The 15597-nt window shown below is 53.5% G+C and overlaps 6 protein-coding genes across 6 annotated transcripts in view; 4 read left to right on the top strand and 2 right to left on the bottom strand.

Annotated features, from left to right (window-relative positions):
- The first annotated feature begins 53 nt into the window (after window positions 1-53).
- On the top strand, window positions 54-2467 carry PHACADRAFT_114068 (uncharacterized protein). The gene is made up of 7 exons (XM_007391892.1): window positions 54-115; window positions 165-185; window positions 246-398; window positions 449-570; window positions 626-727; window positions 779-1183; window positions 1237-2467. The coding sequence occupies exons 1-7, from the start codon at window positions 92-94 to the stop codon at window positions 1556-1558; spliced, it is 1149 nt and encodes a 382-aa protein (XP_007391954.1). The 5' UTR covers window positions 54-91; the 3' UTR covers window positions 1559-2467.
- Window positions 2468-2486: 19 nt separating this feature from the next.
- On the bottom strand, window positions 2487-6341 carry PHACADRAFT_169942 (uncharacterized protein). Its single transcript, XM_007391891.1, has 16 exons — window positions 5603-6341; window positions 5442-5546; window positions 5364-5389; window positions 5226-5305; window positions 5025-5174; window positions 4932-4973; window positions 4421-4881; window positions 4319-4367; window positions 4201-4265; window positions 3839-4141; window positions 3230-3783; window positions 3130-3167; window positions 3025-3070; window positions 2935-2970; window positions 2781-2828; window positions 2487-2726 (listed from the first exon to the last, which is right to left on the bottom strand). Exons 1-11 carry the CDS (start codon window positions 6015-6017, stop codon window positions 3653-3655), a joined length of 1827 nt encoding a protein of 608 aa, XP_007391953.1. The 5' UTR covers window positions 6018-6341; the 3' UTR covers window positions 2487-2726; window positions 2781-2828; window positions 2935-2970; window positions 3025-3070; window positions 3130-3167; window positions 3230-3652.
- A 3058-nt stretch (window positions 6342-9399) lies between these two features.
- On the top strand, window positions 9400-11351 carry PHACADRAFT_249845 (uncharacterized protein). Its single transcript, XM_007391890.1, has 5 exons — window positions 9400-9468; window positions 9539-10538; window positions 10591-10636; window positions 10690-11021; window positions 11074-11351. The coding sequence occupies exons 1-5, from the start codon at window positions 9456-9458 to the stop codon at window positions 11249-11251; spliced, it is 1569 nt and encodes a 522-aa protein (XP_007391952.1). The 5' UTR covers window positions 9400-9455; the 3' UTR covers window positions 11252-11351.
- Window positions 11352-11828: 477 nt separating this feature from the next.
- Window positions 11829-12077, top strand: PHACADRAFT_157746 (uncharacterized protein; the record flags this gene model as incomplete). The annotated part of the gene is made up of 1 exon (XM_007391889.1): window positions 11829-12077. The coding sequence occupies one exon, from the start codon at window positions 11829-11831 to the stop codon at window positions 12075-12077; it is 249 nt and encodes an 82-aa protein (XP_007391951.1).
- A 320-nt stretch (window positions 12078-12397) lies between these two features.
- On the top strand, window positions 12398-12845 carry PHACADRAFT_249843 (uncharacterized protein). Its single transcript, XM_007391888.1, has one exon. The coding sequence runs from the start codon at window positions 12428-12430 to the stop codon at window positions 12617-12619; it is 192 nt and encodes a 63-aa protein (XP_007391950.1). The 5' UTR covers window positions 12398-12427; the 3' UTR covers window positions 12620-12845.
- A 469-nt stretch (window positions 12846-13314) lies between these two features.
- The window catches only part of PHACADRAFT_137065 (uncharacterized protein), an 8335-nt gene continuing 6052 nt past the window's right edge, over window positions 13315-15597 (bottom strand). Inside the window, exon 21 of the mRNA XM_007391887.1 lies at window positions 13315-15069. Coding sequence (XP_007391949.1) covers window positions 13776-15069 — 1294 coding nt within the window. The 3' untranslated portion in view covers window positions 13315-13775. The remainder of the gene's footprint in view (window positions 15070-15597) is intronic.

Raw genomic sequence — 15597 nt, 5'->3', positions numbered from 1 at the left:
TTACATCTGGGCGCCTCTCAGCTGATGACTGTGCGCTCCGTTGTGGCGCTCCCGACTACAGACCATCCCGTCTTGCATCCATCTGCTTGGGATGGAGAAGTTCTCTGCATTCCGAGTAAGACCCTTCACCTTGTATATACCAACTGAGGCTGAACACGAATCAGGACCCAGGAACGGGCATCCAGGTGCGAAACTACTCCGCAGCATGAAATCCAGCGCATCGCGTTCAAACACCTTGCATACAGCCTTTTCTCACCCCAATCCCGCCAGTCAACTCAGACGTCCTCGCTACAGCACTACTTCCAGTTGGATATTTACTCGGTGTAATACGGACCGCGCTCATAGCTGTACTCGGTGTGTTGTACGCGCTTCTGGTTAGTGGAGTCTGTGCTGTGTTAGTGCGTGTACCATGTTCCTCCCGTCAGTCGTCCGCTGACACTAATCACAGATAATAGTGCCGCCATTGCACCGCGCAGCGACGTATATTCTTACCGCCTTTATTACTCGTCTAGTGCTTCTACTCGTAGGCGTGTGGTGGATTCCGGTGGGAGTTGTAACACGAAAGCGAACGTGAGCAGGCCCGCTATGCGCACCAACAGATTGGATTGACACGACTATGATACAGACCACGGGGATCCACGGGACTCGAGAAGTGGAATCCAAAAGCAGGAGATGTGATTGTCTCTAACTGGGTTTCGTGGATAGAATTGCTTTGGCTGGCGTTCCGGTACGACCTCCATTTTGCAGCCTAATGTCCACTTTTCTGATAGTTATCAAGCTTCGACCCCATCTTCGTTCTCCCGGTATCTGACCCAGTAGATCTCTCCTCGGCATCTCGGTCCTCGACTCCACTCTCCGTGACACCAGGTCGCCGCACAGGAACAGGTTCGGCAGCCATCTCGTCCCCTTCAACTCGCGCGCCAACGCCTCACTCTAACATCGTTGGATTCCGCAAAGCATCCTTGTTTAGCATGCTGGCTGCCACTGGATCTGTGCCTCTGCCCCGCGAGCGGGCTGGAGAGTACAGCCCGCTCGAAGATATCCGGAGGAGAGCCGACAGGCCCATTGTTGTCTTCCCTGAGTGCACCACGAGCAATGGGAGAGGTCTTCTTCGATTCGTCCCCGTCTTTTCCTCGTTGACGTTGCCTGTGAAGGACTTCCAGGTCTTCGTGATGTGCGTCCGGTGAGTACTGAATACCGTTGTGTGACACACTCAGCACACTGACAAAATGTCAGGTATGACCCTCCAACGCCCTTAACACCTACACTGTCGCACTCGTTGCCCTCAAAAATGCTGAACCCTCTGCCGCACATCTTCAGGTTGGCGAACACCCTCCTTCCGCTGACGCTCTCCATCCGTCTCCTTGTGCCGTCGGAGTCGCCGAGCTCAGGCGCATTCCTGGCAAGCGAATTTTCGACACCGGGGAGCAAGAATAACGATATCCTGACGGAAGCATGCGCGGCGTTGATTGCACAAATTGGAAAAACGAAACGCGTTGGACTGGGGTGGGAAGATAAGGTGGCATTCCTCGAATTTTACAAGGGCAGGCGGAAATAATGTACACGTGCTGTGGTTTACCTGAGGCCTCGCGATACATGGGAAATACTGCTGCTTAGTAATACAAACGAGACCTTGTGCTCGTAGATTGACATGCATAGCGGGTATGGGGACTGCGAGATGCAAGGGTGTACAGCGACGATACGTATCGTTCAGAACTCTGGAGGCGTCAGACGATTATATGAGGACCATTGGTCGGCAATTCGGTCCATTCGGACCCTGCGTTCATCAGATACACAGCTGAGCTCGTCATAAAGGTCGGTAGCGCGCCGAGCTTTCGTCGGCGAGCGCGAACGGCTACGTCTCCGGCTGTACTCGGACTCTGGAATCGCGAAGCGAGAATGGCGCTCGTCATGTCGCGGAGGGTGCTCATCGTCACTGCTTTCAGGCTGGACTCTGCGTGGGCTATCGTTCTGGAGGCCTCGCCGTCTGGCAGAATAGTAAGGACTCCTTCGTGGGGTAGTATTCTGATGGCGAGACATCTCGAGCGGGGATCGGGAACGACGGAGGTGAGGCCCTCGAGTTGTCGTTGGTGAACATGGCTGGGAGTGAATGTCCCTATTTGTTGTTGGAGAACGCAAGCGATACTGTGCATGCTCTTCCCGAAGAGTCTTCTTGCCCTGCTCAGTCCTAAGCGGGAGATCTACAGCATAAGAAGATACGCTAACATAGCTGCTGAGCGCGATGCGATGACCAAGGAGATCTTGGCCGTCGAGCTCTTTCACCGCGCGATCGGCGTCCTCCTGAGTATAGTATTCCAGGAAGCTGAGATGATGTCAGCTGTTTTCAGCTTCGCAGTGGCAAACCACCGACCCTCTTCGGCGATTATGCTTATCGATGTCACAGAAAGCGACAGTACTTCCAGTCCGCCGGCCAAAATCTTTCAGTTCCTGACATTCAATCTGTGAGATTTGCATTGTGAGTTGGTAAAGATTAGACTTACTTGCCAGCATGTTTGCGGATTGAGATTGTAGACGACGATAGGGTAACGTACTCGACTAATCCCTGGGGGTGACCTGGGTATATGCACGTACATTGCCTGCCTACTAAGTAACGGAGCCAGATTCTACCAACCTAGTTTCTGTCCCGGCATTTTCCCTGGTTGTACGCGTCGAGCTGCCAGCCTTGGACTGACGGCGCGGTTGCTTCGCAACTTCAATTTTGCAAACTAGATGGCAGGGGGGTCAGTGAGTATGTGGGCAAACAACAGGAGGCTCCTTACCTGTTCCCATGAAAGGTTGGTTTGCATATGCGGAGACGAAGTCCTAGGGTCGATCGCTTATGAGAGGCTTACGGCTTTCCAAGGCAACAAGCAGATTACCAAGGCGTCCTGAAGTCGCTTAGCATTGCTTCGACTCTTCGGGACAATACAAAACGCACCGTTTCAGATCCAAATTCTACAAACGTGTATCCTGCGCGCACAGCCGATGAGGGAAAGGTTCACCCGAATATCAGAGCTTACGTACCTTTGTGGATGTTTAGTGCCGTAACCTTGCCATAGACAGAGAGATGCTGGGTATATGCGCCGTGTTCTTAGTACATCACATTCGCCGATCATATCCCACACGCACATCGTTCAGTTCCGAGCGAGTGACGGCCTCAGAGAGTCCTGTTTGGACGACAATAGCAACAATGAGCTCCAATTTCTAAAGGACGCTGAGACCGCCGTACCACCAATGTAAACACTAGCGGGTGCCATTTTCTCGGGACTTGCAGAAGGATGTACGTGTCCGCGTCGGCGACAAGATAAAGTGTGCTTCAAGCAGGTCTGCGAGCAGTGTCAAGCGGAGAAGGCAGAAGGAACACGACGGAAACACGCGTGCCCGTATCTGGAGGATACCGAACAGATATACCATACAGTCAGAGTTTTGGGAAACTGCCATCACATTTCCCGAGGAGCGGAGAAGCAGGAAGTCGGCCTTGGTTCCCAAAAGCGGTAGCTGCAACATCATCGCGGGATAACATCAATGGAAGCCTGGACTCGTACAGAGCACAATACCGGTCGCATAGAGTGCAGGTTGATACACATCAGGGTACACGTCAAGGCATACTACAAGTAATAGCGTCTATGGATACAGGATATATAAAAGCATATCATCGGGTCATGCCGAAGGTCTCGACGTGCAGGCTGACCGAGGGCGCTCCTCGGAGGACGCTCATAGGACTGGTGATTTCGGAGGCCAAGGCCTGAGCCACAGATTGTGAAAGCGCAGAGGGTCCAGCAACTGCGCAGATACGATGAACACACCTATAACTGCTATCGTAATCAAAGCGACTCACCGTCTACGGACACTGGACCAGTTGACACGCCAATCTCCTCTTGAAGGACCTTGCGGATACTCGGGCGACCGTGAAGGATACGCAGGGCGGAGTACGCGGGCAGGGCCATCTTCACGTCTTTTTCTGAAATCGGAGATTCCATGTTGACACTTCCCCGGTCGGACTCGGAGTATCCCAAGGCAGGAAGCGGGGGAGTAGGAGGGGTAGAACCAGTGATGTATACTCGTGGGTCCACGGTAAGGCCGGTAGATTGTGCGACAGCCAACGCTTCGCTTAGAATCTGTGATATCCACCTGACGTGATCTCAAACGGTGACGACGTGAATATTGACCGCCATCTGACGTTAGAGAGGCTCGACTCACCTGCCTCACGGACAGACCAAACAAACACCACCCGCTGGACTGCTGACTTGCCTAGGCGTGTTTGACTGAGGATAGGTGTTAGGATCGCTCAGGATTGCTTCGACGAATGGTTACACACCGGACTAGGTTAAGCAGCAATGGCAGAGTGTATGAGACACCAGAGCCACCTGGGAGGAATCATCAGTAAAGTATGATGATTGTTCGTGGAGCGAGGACTTACCAGCGATGAGGATAGATGTTGTGAACTGTGTCAGGTCCGGGGGACATCCATATGGGCCATCCACGATGGCAGGAACAGTGCAAACACCACTGTTCGCCGCAAGGTCCCTAAGACGGCCAGTGAAGCCTTCCCTAGCGCGAATAAGGAACACGACGTCTCTGTCTTTCGATTCGCCCTTTGTGTCCAGCGAATCCGGGATGCTTGCGATGGTGAAGGGATGCGCTTCAGTAGGAAGGGCGCTGACTGTTGGCAGGATGACGTAGGCGTGTTGGCCCGGTTGCCATTTGAAGCACCGGCGCAGAGTGAGCCGGACAGTGTCCGGAGTAATGAGCTCGACAGTCGCCGTGCGGTGCCGTTCGCTCTTCGAAATCCCGAAGCGGTTGTTCCACGCGAGCCGGGCGGCACGGAAAACCCTATCAAACGCCCAGACAACGAGTGCAGGCCATACGTAGTCGCCGAAGCTTGACGCGCGGGTCAGCATACGTCCATGCGTCGAGTCACAGATACTCACCCAGGGTGACGCGTGTGCAGGAAGCCGGCAATCAGGAAGATCCTGTGCGTATAGTCAGTGCCGGGTTGAGTGAGCACAGTGACAGCGACTTACCCGATGAGGACGATGTGTGAGATCAAGAAGAACTCGAAGAACGCGTTCCGGATAGGGCGCAGCGACAGGATAGCGGCGAGTGTGAACGCCGTCAAGCCCGTTGCACCCCATCTCATCCAACCATGGGTGAAATCGAATTGCTCTGGCAGACTATCACAGAGTGAGCGTCAGATGCAACGACTAACGCATGACTTCACACACCCGTTTGAGGCACGAGCAATCGCGTGCAACCACAACAACATAAGGCATGTCCTCGCGGCAGCTCGGTGAAGAATATTCAACTGCCCGAAGATAGCAGCAATCAGATGGTGAGCTTAGAAATTTTGAAGACATTCGCACCTTTTCGTGGCTTACACCCGTGAGCCCTGTAAAGATCGGATTTAGGACTACTCAGAGGGCGAAGGGAATTCCGCTTACACGAGATGATGTTGTTCTTCCCAGCCAGCGCAACCACCAGCGGCAGTTGGCAAGATGCCAAATGAGCTGCTCGATCCTCGTAGAACCAGGAATCAAGATCCCCAGCTGCTCATCAAACATCGTTAGCAATGCTCACGCTGTGGAACGAACAAGATACTTGCTGTTGATCAAAAGAATGACTAGCATCACTGCGATGTAGCCGAAGATGAAGGTCAACTCAGCCACCGAGGCGACGGAACCTGGGCCTATGGGCAGGCTCAGACGAAAGGCGACGATCCTGAAAGCCGAAGCGAAAGCCGCAGGCAGTCTTCTGAGAGAGACTTTGCCATTGCGCCCGGCTTGTATAACCTCAGCGCCGCTCTTCTCCGACAGCAGAGACGCGACCGAGCGAGGGCGGATGACCAGGGAGAGAACCAAGCGTAGTGCACGGACAATAGTCAGGAAAGCGACAACGCTGGCAAGGAAGATCCATAGATCCTTCACATATTCCCTCTGTTCTTCGGCCTTCAACGCCAAGTCGGCCTCGGTGGGAGTGAAGCGAGGGGCGAGCGCAGAGGTGCCGAGAAACCAGGCCATTAGTCGAGAGCTTGTAAGAGGATGCACTGACAGCTGGCAGGTCTTTAGGCATGGCGGTATATATATTTCGACCGCGCTACGTCCCGGATTCTTTTGAGGGACCTCACGGACTTGGAATATCACACTCCGTTAGGTGATGCGCACTAGCAACCGGCCGAGTTGCAGATATCCTGATGACGACCAGAATTCATCTCCCTAGCTCCGGCGGGAGAAAGGGTCTATCTTGAGAAGGCGCGTTAGCATTGAGAGCGACGTGGCAAAACGTCTTCGAATGCTCGGACAATTCAACCCCAGGGTGTGGGGTAGATGATAGTGGGAGTTCTGGAAGATGTCCAGTGAGTCGAAGCTGTGGGCTACCCAAGCTATTCTGTCCATATGGGCAAAAGCGCACGTACAGTCACTATCACGCCTTAGCGGGTATGTTTCGGGACGAGAACGGTCAAGCTTCGGTTCGGGACGAGCTTGCAAAGGGCTCTGGAGCCAATAACGGCGCGCCCTCTATCTTTCATTAAGTTCAGAAGACATGGACGCCGCCCCTTGCAAAATCAAGAGCCATCAAGTGACCGAATTGTGGAGCTATAACGCTATGCACAGACGAATTGTAACGGTGAGTAGTGAAATGTGGCACAAAATTAGATACTGAAAATTGACGTACGATACGCAGCGGATGGGTTCGCCCCGTCGGATTTTGCTCGTGGTGAGCTTCTTCTCATGTGCGTACGTCTTCTCGACCGCATGAGCAAAATGGAGTACCATGCGTGGTCGCTGCCGAGGAGGCACAGTGGGGAGCGGAGTTGAGAGATGTCGATTGCCTACGCGGAGATCTGGCTAGCAATTATCTGATTAGATTCTCCGAGGCGTGATAACAGCCGCAAGGTTCGGCATCGACTGTGACGCGACCGTACCTGATGACCATCTTCGTGGCTGGCTACTCTGGCCGACTGTGGGAGTGTGAACGTCGTCTACCAAGCACTGCGAGTATGGTAGAGCCCGTGAAAGCCAGTATCAAATTATGAGTTGTGTATAGTTCTAATGGACAATCTGCCAGACAATCTCCAGAACGCAGTTGCTGTGTCACGTCGTATGGGAGAAAACATCTCAGTTTGGCGATGAAGTGCAGTTCACGACGATAGAAAACTCCGCCGAAGAGCAAACTGCTGTGCATGAACACACTGGTCATTGGACCAGAAGACGCAGTTCGTGTGTGTCCGCTTCCAGCAGGTCCCATAGTCGTCTGACACAACAGTATGAATAGATTGCGACACGGCTGCTGGTCCGCGGACTACGCGCCCAGTGTCCGATACCGCTGGCTATAGGGTGATCATATCTTTGGCCATTGGCCTGTGCTTTTCGCATTGATCATAGCCGAGGTATATCGTCGAGGCACCGAAGATGCACCCTCATCGCAGGGTCCGTGGCAATCCGAACTCCTTAAATGTCGAACTTTCCTGTGCTCGTGCCGTAACCTACTCGATAGTCTCGCGAGCTCAGCCGGTCTTCGACGACCACTTTGAGCTCATATGGAAGGAACCTGGCCTATTCTTCCATACGTATGCAACACACCCACGGGAGGAGCAGGCAAAATAAGGGGATGTTGCCCGGCATTTGGTATTAAGACCAAAGCATCCAGGGTGACATCATGATCTTGCCAACCAAAATAGCTGTTTCTGGTGAGTTCTTGTGTTATCGTCCGACGTTTGTGGGCGCGCAGACCGCCCCGTCACCTCTTATAGCTGCTTATTCGCCGAAAAGAAGTCGCCAGATCTGCAGTACGGTCATTGCGTCCACCGCGATCGTGGTCAGATGATCTTGCAAGCACCGACAATATCGAGCGATACCCTGACGGGCCACCGGTCAGTAGCCAAGGCATCTGTCCGGAGTCCAGGGTAGATCTTGGACTAGGCCATATGCCCACTGGTCACGATCAGGACGACTCGCAAGTGCCTCGAGTTCTTTGTCGAGGCTTATCTGCCACACTGCACCCGTTGTGCCCCTCCTTCCTCCGAACCGGCGGCAGGGTCAAGTCCGAGCTCCCCTATCGTGTCGACATCGGCCCTGGTTGCACAAGATTCGCCGCCGCAAATGGTCACTAGTGCTGTCTGGAATATCTATGGCCGCGCGGCAGGGCGAAGGGCGAACGCGGCTTCACGTGTGGACACCTTGTCCCCAAAGCCTCGCGAGTCGCCAAGCCTCGGCCTCCGCATGCAAGTCATCCGACGATTTAGCTAACAGTCAAACGTACATGAACCTTGTACTGGTGAAACTTCTCTATGGACTTCCTCCGTGGTCAATAGTATTCTCCGTCTTGTCTCACCGCGTGTCGCTTGGTAGACGTTTGCCAAGGTAGAGCTATGTTGATTGGGCCAATACGTCCTATGATACCTTCGTTACTCCCCACGACGTGTCCCAGCGCACAAGGTCACTCTTCGCTCGTCTATCCTCTCTTGGCGTTTCGCCGGATAAGATAGTTCTTTCTTAGCCCTTGTAACATGTGGCGCGCACTGTTCTTGCTGTCCGAGCAAACTGAAAGATGATGTTAGTAATAGACTTTATTGTCGTGGGGTTAACGGTATGATAGGGACATGAACGCGAACACCGCGGAAGGAAGGCACTCATTTCCATGCACGACCCTTTCCATCTAGGGCCACTCTGGCAGCTTACACATCAACTAGGGATGATTTCAGGCGTCGCATAATTATGACACTGCCAGTATCATTCGAGCATCTAAGTCGTGCATAGCGGCTTGCTATCGCCGTAGTACTTCCTCGCCCTGCGTTATTCTGTCCCCACTTGTCTCAGAGCCGGACTCTTAGGCCTCCCGGCTCATCATTACTCCCGCAACCTCGGCCGTTCTTGGCAAAGATTTAACGGATACACCTGCGACGGTGATGCCAGTACAGACCCTCCTATGGCTCACCATTCATTGTCCATCCCTGCTTCTTTTGTCTCGGCCTTGCTAAAAAGCGTTATGTTAATCCAAGTACGTTAATCCAAGTCCACCGCAAGGCGATGAGCGGATGTAACATAAGACCGAAGTCATTTGCAGGTCGTCCGAGCCGTACTGAATAACTTACTGTGCATTCGAACTTACTGACAGGTTCCACCGAATCTTCACTTACCAGCAAGTTACGATCTTTCCAGCATTATAAATTCGGGTCAGACATCTGGCGCTGCATTGTGTACCGAACCGAAACTCGGTCTGTCGTCGCCTGTGGCCTAGTCCTTGGCCTGGCTGAACACCACACCATCCATAAACGGAAATACACCGGGTGCGCGATGTTGCTTAGTCATAAGCGCGGATGCATCGTTTTTGTTGAGTCAGTCGGGGAGAGCGTCGAAGTGTCGAAATTTCACTCTCACTTGAACAACCATGGCACCACACGGCTCAGTGAAGGAGGAAGGCTCTCAAGAGCCTCCACCGACGACGGCGCCCGGCCAATGGAACGTTCAGGTGAGTCCGTCGTCAGGGATGCTGCGCATCACAACAGCCGCCACTCACGTCCGCTCACAGACCGTCTCAGTAGGTTGCAAGGTCTACATTCGTCGCAAAAACCCTGACGGAGAAGAGGAAGAACGCCTTGCCGAGATCCTTTCCATCCGCGACAAGCCACAGAACGCCTACTCCTCTCGTCTGAAAGGCGGTGTCAAGCAAGAGGAGCACTTAGCGCCTGAGGACAGAATCGAGTTCTTCGTCCACTGGGACCAGTTCAACAAGCGACTCGACGAATGGGTCTCCGCTTCACGCGTTGTGCTCACGAAACCACTTGAATGGCCGCGCCCCAAGGGCACTCCGAACAAGAAGAATGCTAGTCCTAGGCCAGGGAAGGCACCGGGCAAGGTCCCCAAGTCGCAGTCGCTTTTGAAGAAGGCGGCCACCGCCAGTGCGATGCAGATACTCAAGCAGGATATAGAAACCCCTGCACCATCTACCCCGGGTTCCCGGAGGACGAGCGCGTCACCGACACCGAGCTCGTTAAAGCGCAAAGCGCCACACGACGAGGAGGAGGAAGAGGACGAGGATTTGGATGCCGATGGAGATGCCGATGGAGATGCCGATGCAGACGGAGACGTGGACATGGAGGTGGATGGAGAGACGCAAGAGTTTGACTTCCATCCCGAAGAGACGCCAGAGCCTCCCCCGCCAGTTGCTGCCTTCAGCAAGGAGCAGGAGATCGAGAAACTTCGTACCTCGGGCTCGATGACGCAGAGCATATCCGAAATTGCTCGGGTGAAAAACCTGAATCGTTTGCAAATCGGGAAGCACGAGGTCGACGCATGGTATTTCTCCCCGTATCCCCAGGAGTACGCGCATCTGCCTGTCCTTTACATCTGCGAATTCTGCCTGTCATATTTCGGCTCGGAATATAGGCTCGCTCGACATCGGAAGCGCTGCACGCTATTACATCCTCCCGGCAATGAGATTTATCGCTATGAAGACCTTTCGTTTTTTGAGTTGGACGGGAAGCGGCAGTTAACGTACTGTCGGAATCTCAGTATGCTGTCGAAGTGCTTCCTTGACCAGTGAGCACCATAGACCTTCTCGCACAGCATTCCATGCTAACTTCGCTTCCAGCAAGACTCTATATTACGACGTTACACCCTTCTTGTACTACGTATTAGTAAGTGCATGCTACGACATATCACTGGATGTCACACCTTACATCTTTCGCAGTGTCAACGGGATTCAACAGGTTGCCACATCATCGGGTATTTCTCGAAAGAGAAGGAATCTGCGGACAATTACAATGTTGCTTGTATCCTCACGCTGCCGCAACACCAGCGGCATGGCTATGGCAAATTCCTCATCGAGTTTTCCTACGAGCTGAGCAAGAAGGAGGGCAAACTCGGCAGCCCCGAGAAGCCGCTTAGTGACCTTGGCCTATTGGGCTACAGGGCCTATTGGGCGGAGACAATTATAGAGCTCCTGTTCAATATTTCAGACGACATTAGCATCGATGATATTGCGCAGAAGACTTCAATCACACACGCCGATATCATGAATACGTGAATACCAAGTTGCCGTCCTGTGAGATTTGATGCTTATTTTTGTTCGTAGGTGCACGACCCTTCAGCTGTTCAAGCATTACAAGGGACAGCACGTTATCTGTATTCCGGAGGCGCTGCAAGAGCGTCACAAGAAGGCGATAGAAAAGCGGAAACGGAGGGTACACTCGGAGTACCTCATTTGGAAACCTCCGGTCTTTACAAGGGATCAGCTACGCTTCGGCTGGTAATTGGACGGCTGTGAGCGCGTAGGGGTATTTGTGCATTCTCCGGACGACATTTGTTGTATTTTTATCTTATCGTCTGCAATTGTACTGCACGCTGGAAACTCCGCTCTTGGTCAGACTTCCTTCAAGCACTAATTCCGCGAGGCCGAGCGTATGTCTTGGGCTTTGCACTCGTCTATGCGCCGCTACTGTGTAGGCGGAACCGCACAAGCGACGGCTGGTGCCGTAAGAGCACTGCTCCGGGTTGGCTCTGCACCCCACAGCATTCGGGATGCATACGAAATTGTCGGGTCCATGGATAGGAATGCAACATTTTGGCATGAGAGGTCCGCGTCAGTCACAGTCTCCGTCCGTAAGAGAGTCGCTCCGTGATCTGGGCGCATCGCAGTCCGTGTAAGTTTCGGTTCACGGGGCCCGTGGTCTTAGTGAGGGAGGCTCCGCGCACAGCTCCGTCCTCGTTCCGACTAACTTCATTGTGAGCCTTGCGGTGCCTTAGAGTCGAGTTTCATTGCGTGAGGTTCACGCGAGGTAGGCGCTAAGAGAATATAGGACCAAAACAATTGAACCCGGGCGTATTGGTATGAACCTGACTCGTCTTCCAACCTCTGCATCGAGACCCGTCTTCAAGAGTACCATAAAAGCGGTATCTTCTCACAGACCTACCACCGTCTCCAGAACCATCATGGGTGCTCTCAACGGTCAGAAGAACGTTGTCGTGTCGAAGCAGAACGGTGCCCGCAGTGGGCTCATCCCTGTGGCTAATCGTCTTGGGGAGGGTCGAGCCTTAGCTCAGGATGTCTGGTCCGTCTTCAAGTGCGTTTTAACATAGTTCTCACTGTCTCCACGATTGTTCACGTGCCACCTTGCCCCCATAGTGCTGCTAACTTGCCGGCCGACTGCATTAACCTCGGCCAAGGATATATGAACTTTCCCCCTCCGAAATGGATCAAGGACGCCGCCAGTGAGGCCCTGACGTCCGTCGTTGCGAACCACTACTCGCACCCGAAGGGCAGGATCCGGCTCCGGGAGGCTATCAAGGAGTACTACAGCCCTGTCTTCGGACGAGAGCTCGACGTGGAGTCCGAGATCGTCGTTACCAGTGGTGCCAACGAAGGTAAGCGGGCAGCTTGTGCTACACTCTATAGAATCTGAATTTTGTTCTGGACAGGCCAATACGCCATGTTCACTGCCTTCATTAACCCTGGTGATGAAGTCATCATGTTCGAACCATTCTTCGACCAGTACTTGCCCTCCGTGGTCTTCCATGGCGGCAAGTGTGTCTACGTGCCCCTTCACCCCGACCTCTCCAAGCCTAAACTTACCAGTGACGACTGGAAGATCAACTTTGAGGAATTGCGGTATGTTCATTGATCAAGTTGTGACTGCTGTCTAACTCGCTTTTCTTTTCTAGCTCAGCGATCACTCCCCGCACTAGAATGATCGTGATTAATACTCCTCACAACCCTGTTGGTAAAGTATTCACCAAGGAAGAGCTGCTGGGAATTGCAGCTCTTGCTGAGGAGTTCAACCTCGTCGTCCAGTCTGACGAAGTGGTTAGTCGCGCTCCCTGATCATCTTCTGAATCACTCAGCTGACTAAGTTGTCTTGTCTGCCCTCAGTATGACACCCTTGTCTTCGACGGTAAGGAACATGTCCGCTTCGCAACCCTCCCTGGCATGTGGGATCGCACCGTAACAGTGGAATCCGCCGGCAGTGAGCATGAGCCTGCTCTCCCACCTAAATCCACCGCTCAATTCATTATCTTCCAGAGATGTTCTCCGCGACGGGCTGGCGTATTGGTTGGCTCATCGGCCCGTCTTGGCTTATTCAGCCTACGCTTGCTGCTACCACACGTATAGTCTTCTGCAGCAATTCGCCAATGCAGGAGGCCGTAGCCGCTGGGCTGGAACAGTGCCATGAGCACCGCTTCGTCGAGACCCAATGCGCTGAATACCTTGAGCGGAGAGCCGTCCTCGCCGAGGCCTTCGATCGTCTGGGAGTTCGTTATACGCTTCCGCAAGGCACCTACTTTCTACTGCTTGTGAGTCTTCCTGCGGATCATCTGTTGAAGAGCGCCTGACCTGTTCATGACGCGAAGGATATTTCGAAGCTGACATGGCCCGAGGACTATCCCTTCCCTTCCAGTATTGAGGGCCGCGGCAGGGACTTCAAGTAAGAGCACTCACAAATCTGCCAACGTGACCTTATTGTTCCTTACAGGGCTTGCTGGTTCATGGCCACGAAGATCGGGGTTTCTTCAATCCCCGTCAGCGAGGTAAGACATATGAGATTTCGTCCTGTGTAGCTCGCTAATCCAGGTTCCAGTTCTATTGCGCGGAGCACGTCTCCATTGGCGAGAGCTACGCGCGTTTCGCTTTCTGCAAGGACCTCGACACCCTGAAGCAGGCCGCTGAGCGGCTGCAGTCACTGGCGAAGTATCTGCACGCCTAATGTGCTGCTGACAGACCTATCTGCATGATTTTCCTGCGCCCTGCGCATGGGCTTTGTATCTACATCAATAGACGAGCTACAAGCTATTTTCCAAGTCATCTACAATCCGTGACAGCCTGTAGCTCTTGTCGCCCTCCGACGGAGCATCGTAAAACACGGGGTTCGTCTGCAAGCGATGCGAGAGGAAGGTAAACGACAGAGCGTCGACGCCATCCTGTCTGTTCCTTATCGCCCCACGCTCGCGCTGGTCCGTGTACCACGAACGCAGGTCATCGCCTTCCAGCAGCGTAGACTCAAGCGGCAAGCCGTCGCTCAAGAAGCGTAGGATAGTGTCCTTGGCTTCCGCCTGACAGAACAGGTGGAAATGACCTGCCCCGTTATGTCGTACCGCACGTCCTTGCATTCGGACAAGCTCTTCTAGCCTGTAATCTCGGGTGTGGCGTTCTGAGGTGCCGGGTGCAACGTGTACATACTGCGTGCCCATGACCACTACGGTAGCGGCGCGGACAGGAAGGGACCAGCACGAGTCATGTGGCACGACAAGGATACGGATGATACCCTCCGCGTAAAGCTCGAGGATCAGGATCTGGTCTTGTCGAAGGATACCTTCGTGGAAGAAGCCAATGCCGCGCGTGACGAAGTCGACCAGGCTTCGGTCTCGTAGACGCGTTAGGTAAGACTCTAGTGCATCCGATGAGACGTCGTCGCTGAGATAGCCCTTGGTGGTCTCCATCTCCAGAGCGCATTGAGTGATCAGATCCAATGCAACAGGACGACACTGTCCCCGAGAAGGCACGAAAACAATCGCTGGCTCCCTGGGTGTTCCTTGTATAGCCGTATGTGCAGGCTTTGCCATGGCTTTGAGTAACGCGGCGGCATGGGGGATGGTAAACGTATGGGTCAAAATAGTGAGCGACTGGTCACGATCCACTGGCCGGAAGCTGTGGAGAGCCTGCGGGTCGGCGTTTAACCATGTTGCAAGATCCCCTGGATCGTTCAACGAGCTCGAGATGCCGACAAATCGCGTTGGGAGCTGTTGCGTGAGGTGTAGCAAGGTCGAAACCGCTAGTTCGTACGAAGAGTCCAGCAGTTCCATGTTTTCGCAAACGACGAGACGCAGAGCATCGAAGAAGTTGTTACGGCTATTCGGCGGGATTTTGGACATCAGAGCACGCAAGGCATTTGCTGTAACAATACGGATGCTTTTCCTCGGGGGTCGCGCGAAGGAGAAGTCGGTAGAGATGACCTCGGTCGCTATATCCAGAAGTCTGCAAACTGGGCGGAGATCTGCTAGGAATTCATTGAGTAAAGTACGTTGTGGAGCTATAAGCAGAGCCCATGAGCCTTGGGGAGCATCTCGGAGAGTACACCTGGATCAGATATGGGGATTAGTATCGCTCATGAAGCCACGAAGTAGTTACATACCACAAGACAAGCTGGCCAATCATTGATTTACCGGAACCAGCGGGGGCGCAGATTAGTGACTGCAATCTTGTGTTGACTACACTCCAGAATATTTGCGACTGAATTCCGTTGAGACTATGGATCCGAGCGGATCTGACCGATATCATCGTACATAGCCATGGGGGGGACAATGCAAGAAGTGCACAGGTGCAACAAAGCGTACTGAGGATTTATTCGACCTCAGCATTTCCTTAGTCGCTAGCACGCTCAACCCGTCTCCATCCAGTCCTTCTAGTCCTTCCAGGCCTGTGCCAGCTCCTAAGCGCTAGCCGTTGCAACTAGCCTTGGTGTGCCACCGTAGCGCACTCGGATTTCTCCTGAGTTTCTAAAAACAGCTCTCCCCATGCAAGCCTCTCCGCGGGTGTGCGAGAAGCTCAGCTGCTGATTAACAGCTGTATACTGGCCGGATCGAACTCAGCCTCACACGCCCACAC

The sequence above is a fragment of the Phanerochaete carnosa genome (genome assembly GCF_000300595.1).
Source record: "Phanerochaete carnosa HHB-10118-sp unplaced genomic scaffold PHACAscaffold_2, whole genome shotgun sequence".
NCBI classification, from domain to species: Eukaryota; Fungi; Basidiomycota; class Agaricomycetes; order Polyporales; family Phanerochaetaceae; genus Phanerochaete; species Phanerochaete carnosa.
This window is presented reverse-complemented; position numbering and strand designations above follow the sequence as displayed.

Excerpts from the sequence above, each read along its gene's own strand:
- PHACADRAFT_114068 (XM_007391892.1), top strand. The coding sequence starts at position 92 with ATGGAGAAGTTCTCTGCATTCCGA. Across the intron at positions 186-245 it reads ACCCAGGAACGGGCATCCAG|CCTTTTCTCACCCCAATCCC; the intron begins GTGCGAAACTAC and ends CCTTGCATACAG. Across the intron at positions 399-448 it reads GTGGAGTCTGTGCTGTGTTA|ATAATAGTGCCGCCATTGCA; the intron begins GTGCGTGTACCA and ends CACTAATCACAG.
- PHACADRAFT_169942 (XM_007391891.1), bottom strand. The coding sequence starts at position 6,017 with ATGGCCTGGTTTCTCGGCACCTCTGCGCTCGCCCCTCGCTTCACTCCC. Across the intron at positions 5,390-5,441 it reads GAAGAACAACATCATCTCGT|GGCTCACGGGTGTAAGCCAC; the intron begins GTAAGCGGAATT and ends CGATCTTTACAG. Across the intron at positions 4,266-4,318 it reads TTGCTGCTTAACCTAGTCCG|TCAAACACGCCTAGGCAAGT; the intron begins GTGTGTAACCAT and ends ACCTATCCTCAG.
- PHACADRAFT_249845 (XM_007391890.1), top strand. Across the intron at positions 10,539-10,590 it reads TCGAAGTGCTTCCTTGACCA|CAAGACTCTATATTACGACG; the intron begins GTGAGCACCATA and ends CTTCGCTTCCAG. Across the intron at positions 11,022-11,073 it reads CACGCCGATATCATGAATAC|GTGCACGACCCTTCAGCTGT; the intron begins GTGAATACCAAG and ends TTTTGTTCGTAG.
- PHACADRAFT_249843 (XM_007391888.1), top strand. The coding sequence starts at position 12,428 with ATGTTCACTGCCTTCATTAACCCTGGTGATGAAGTCATCATGTTCGAA.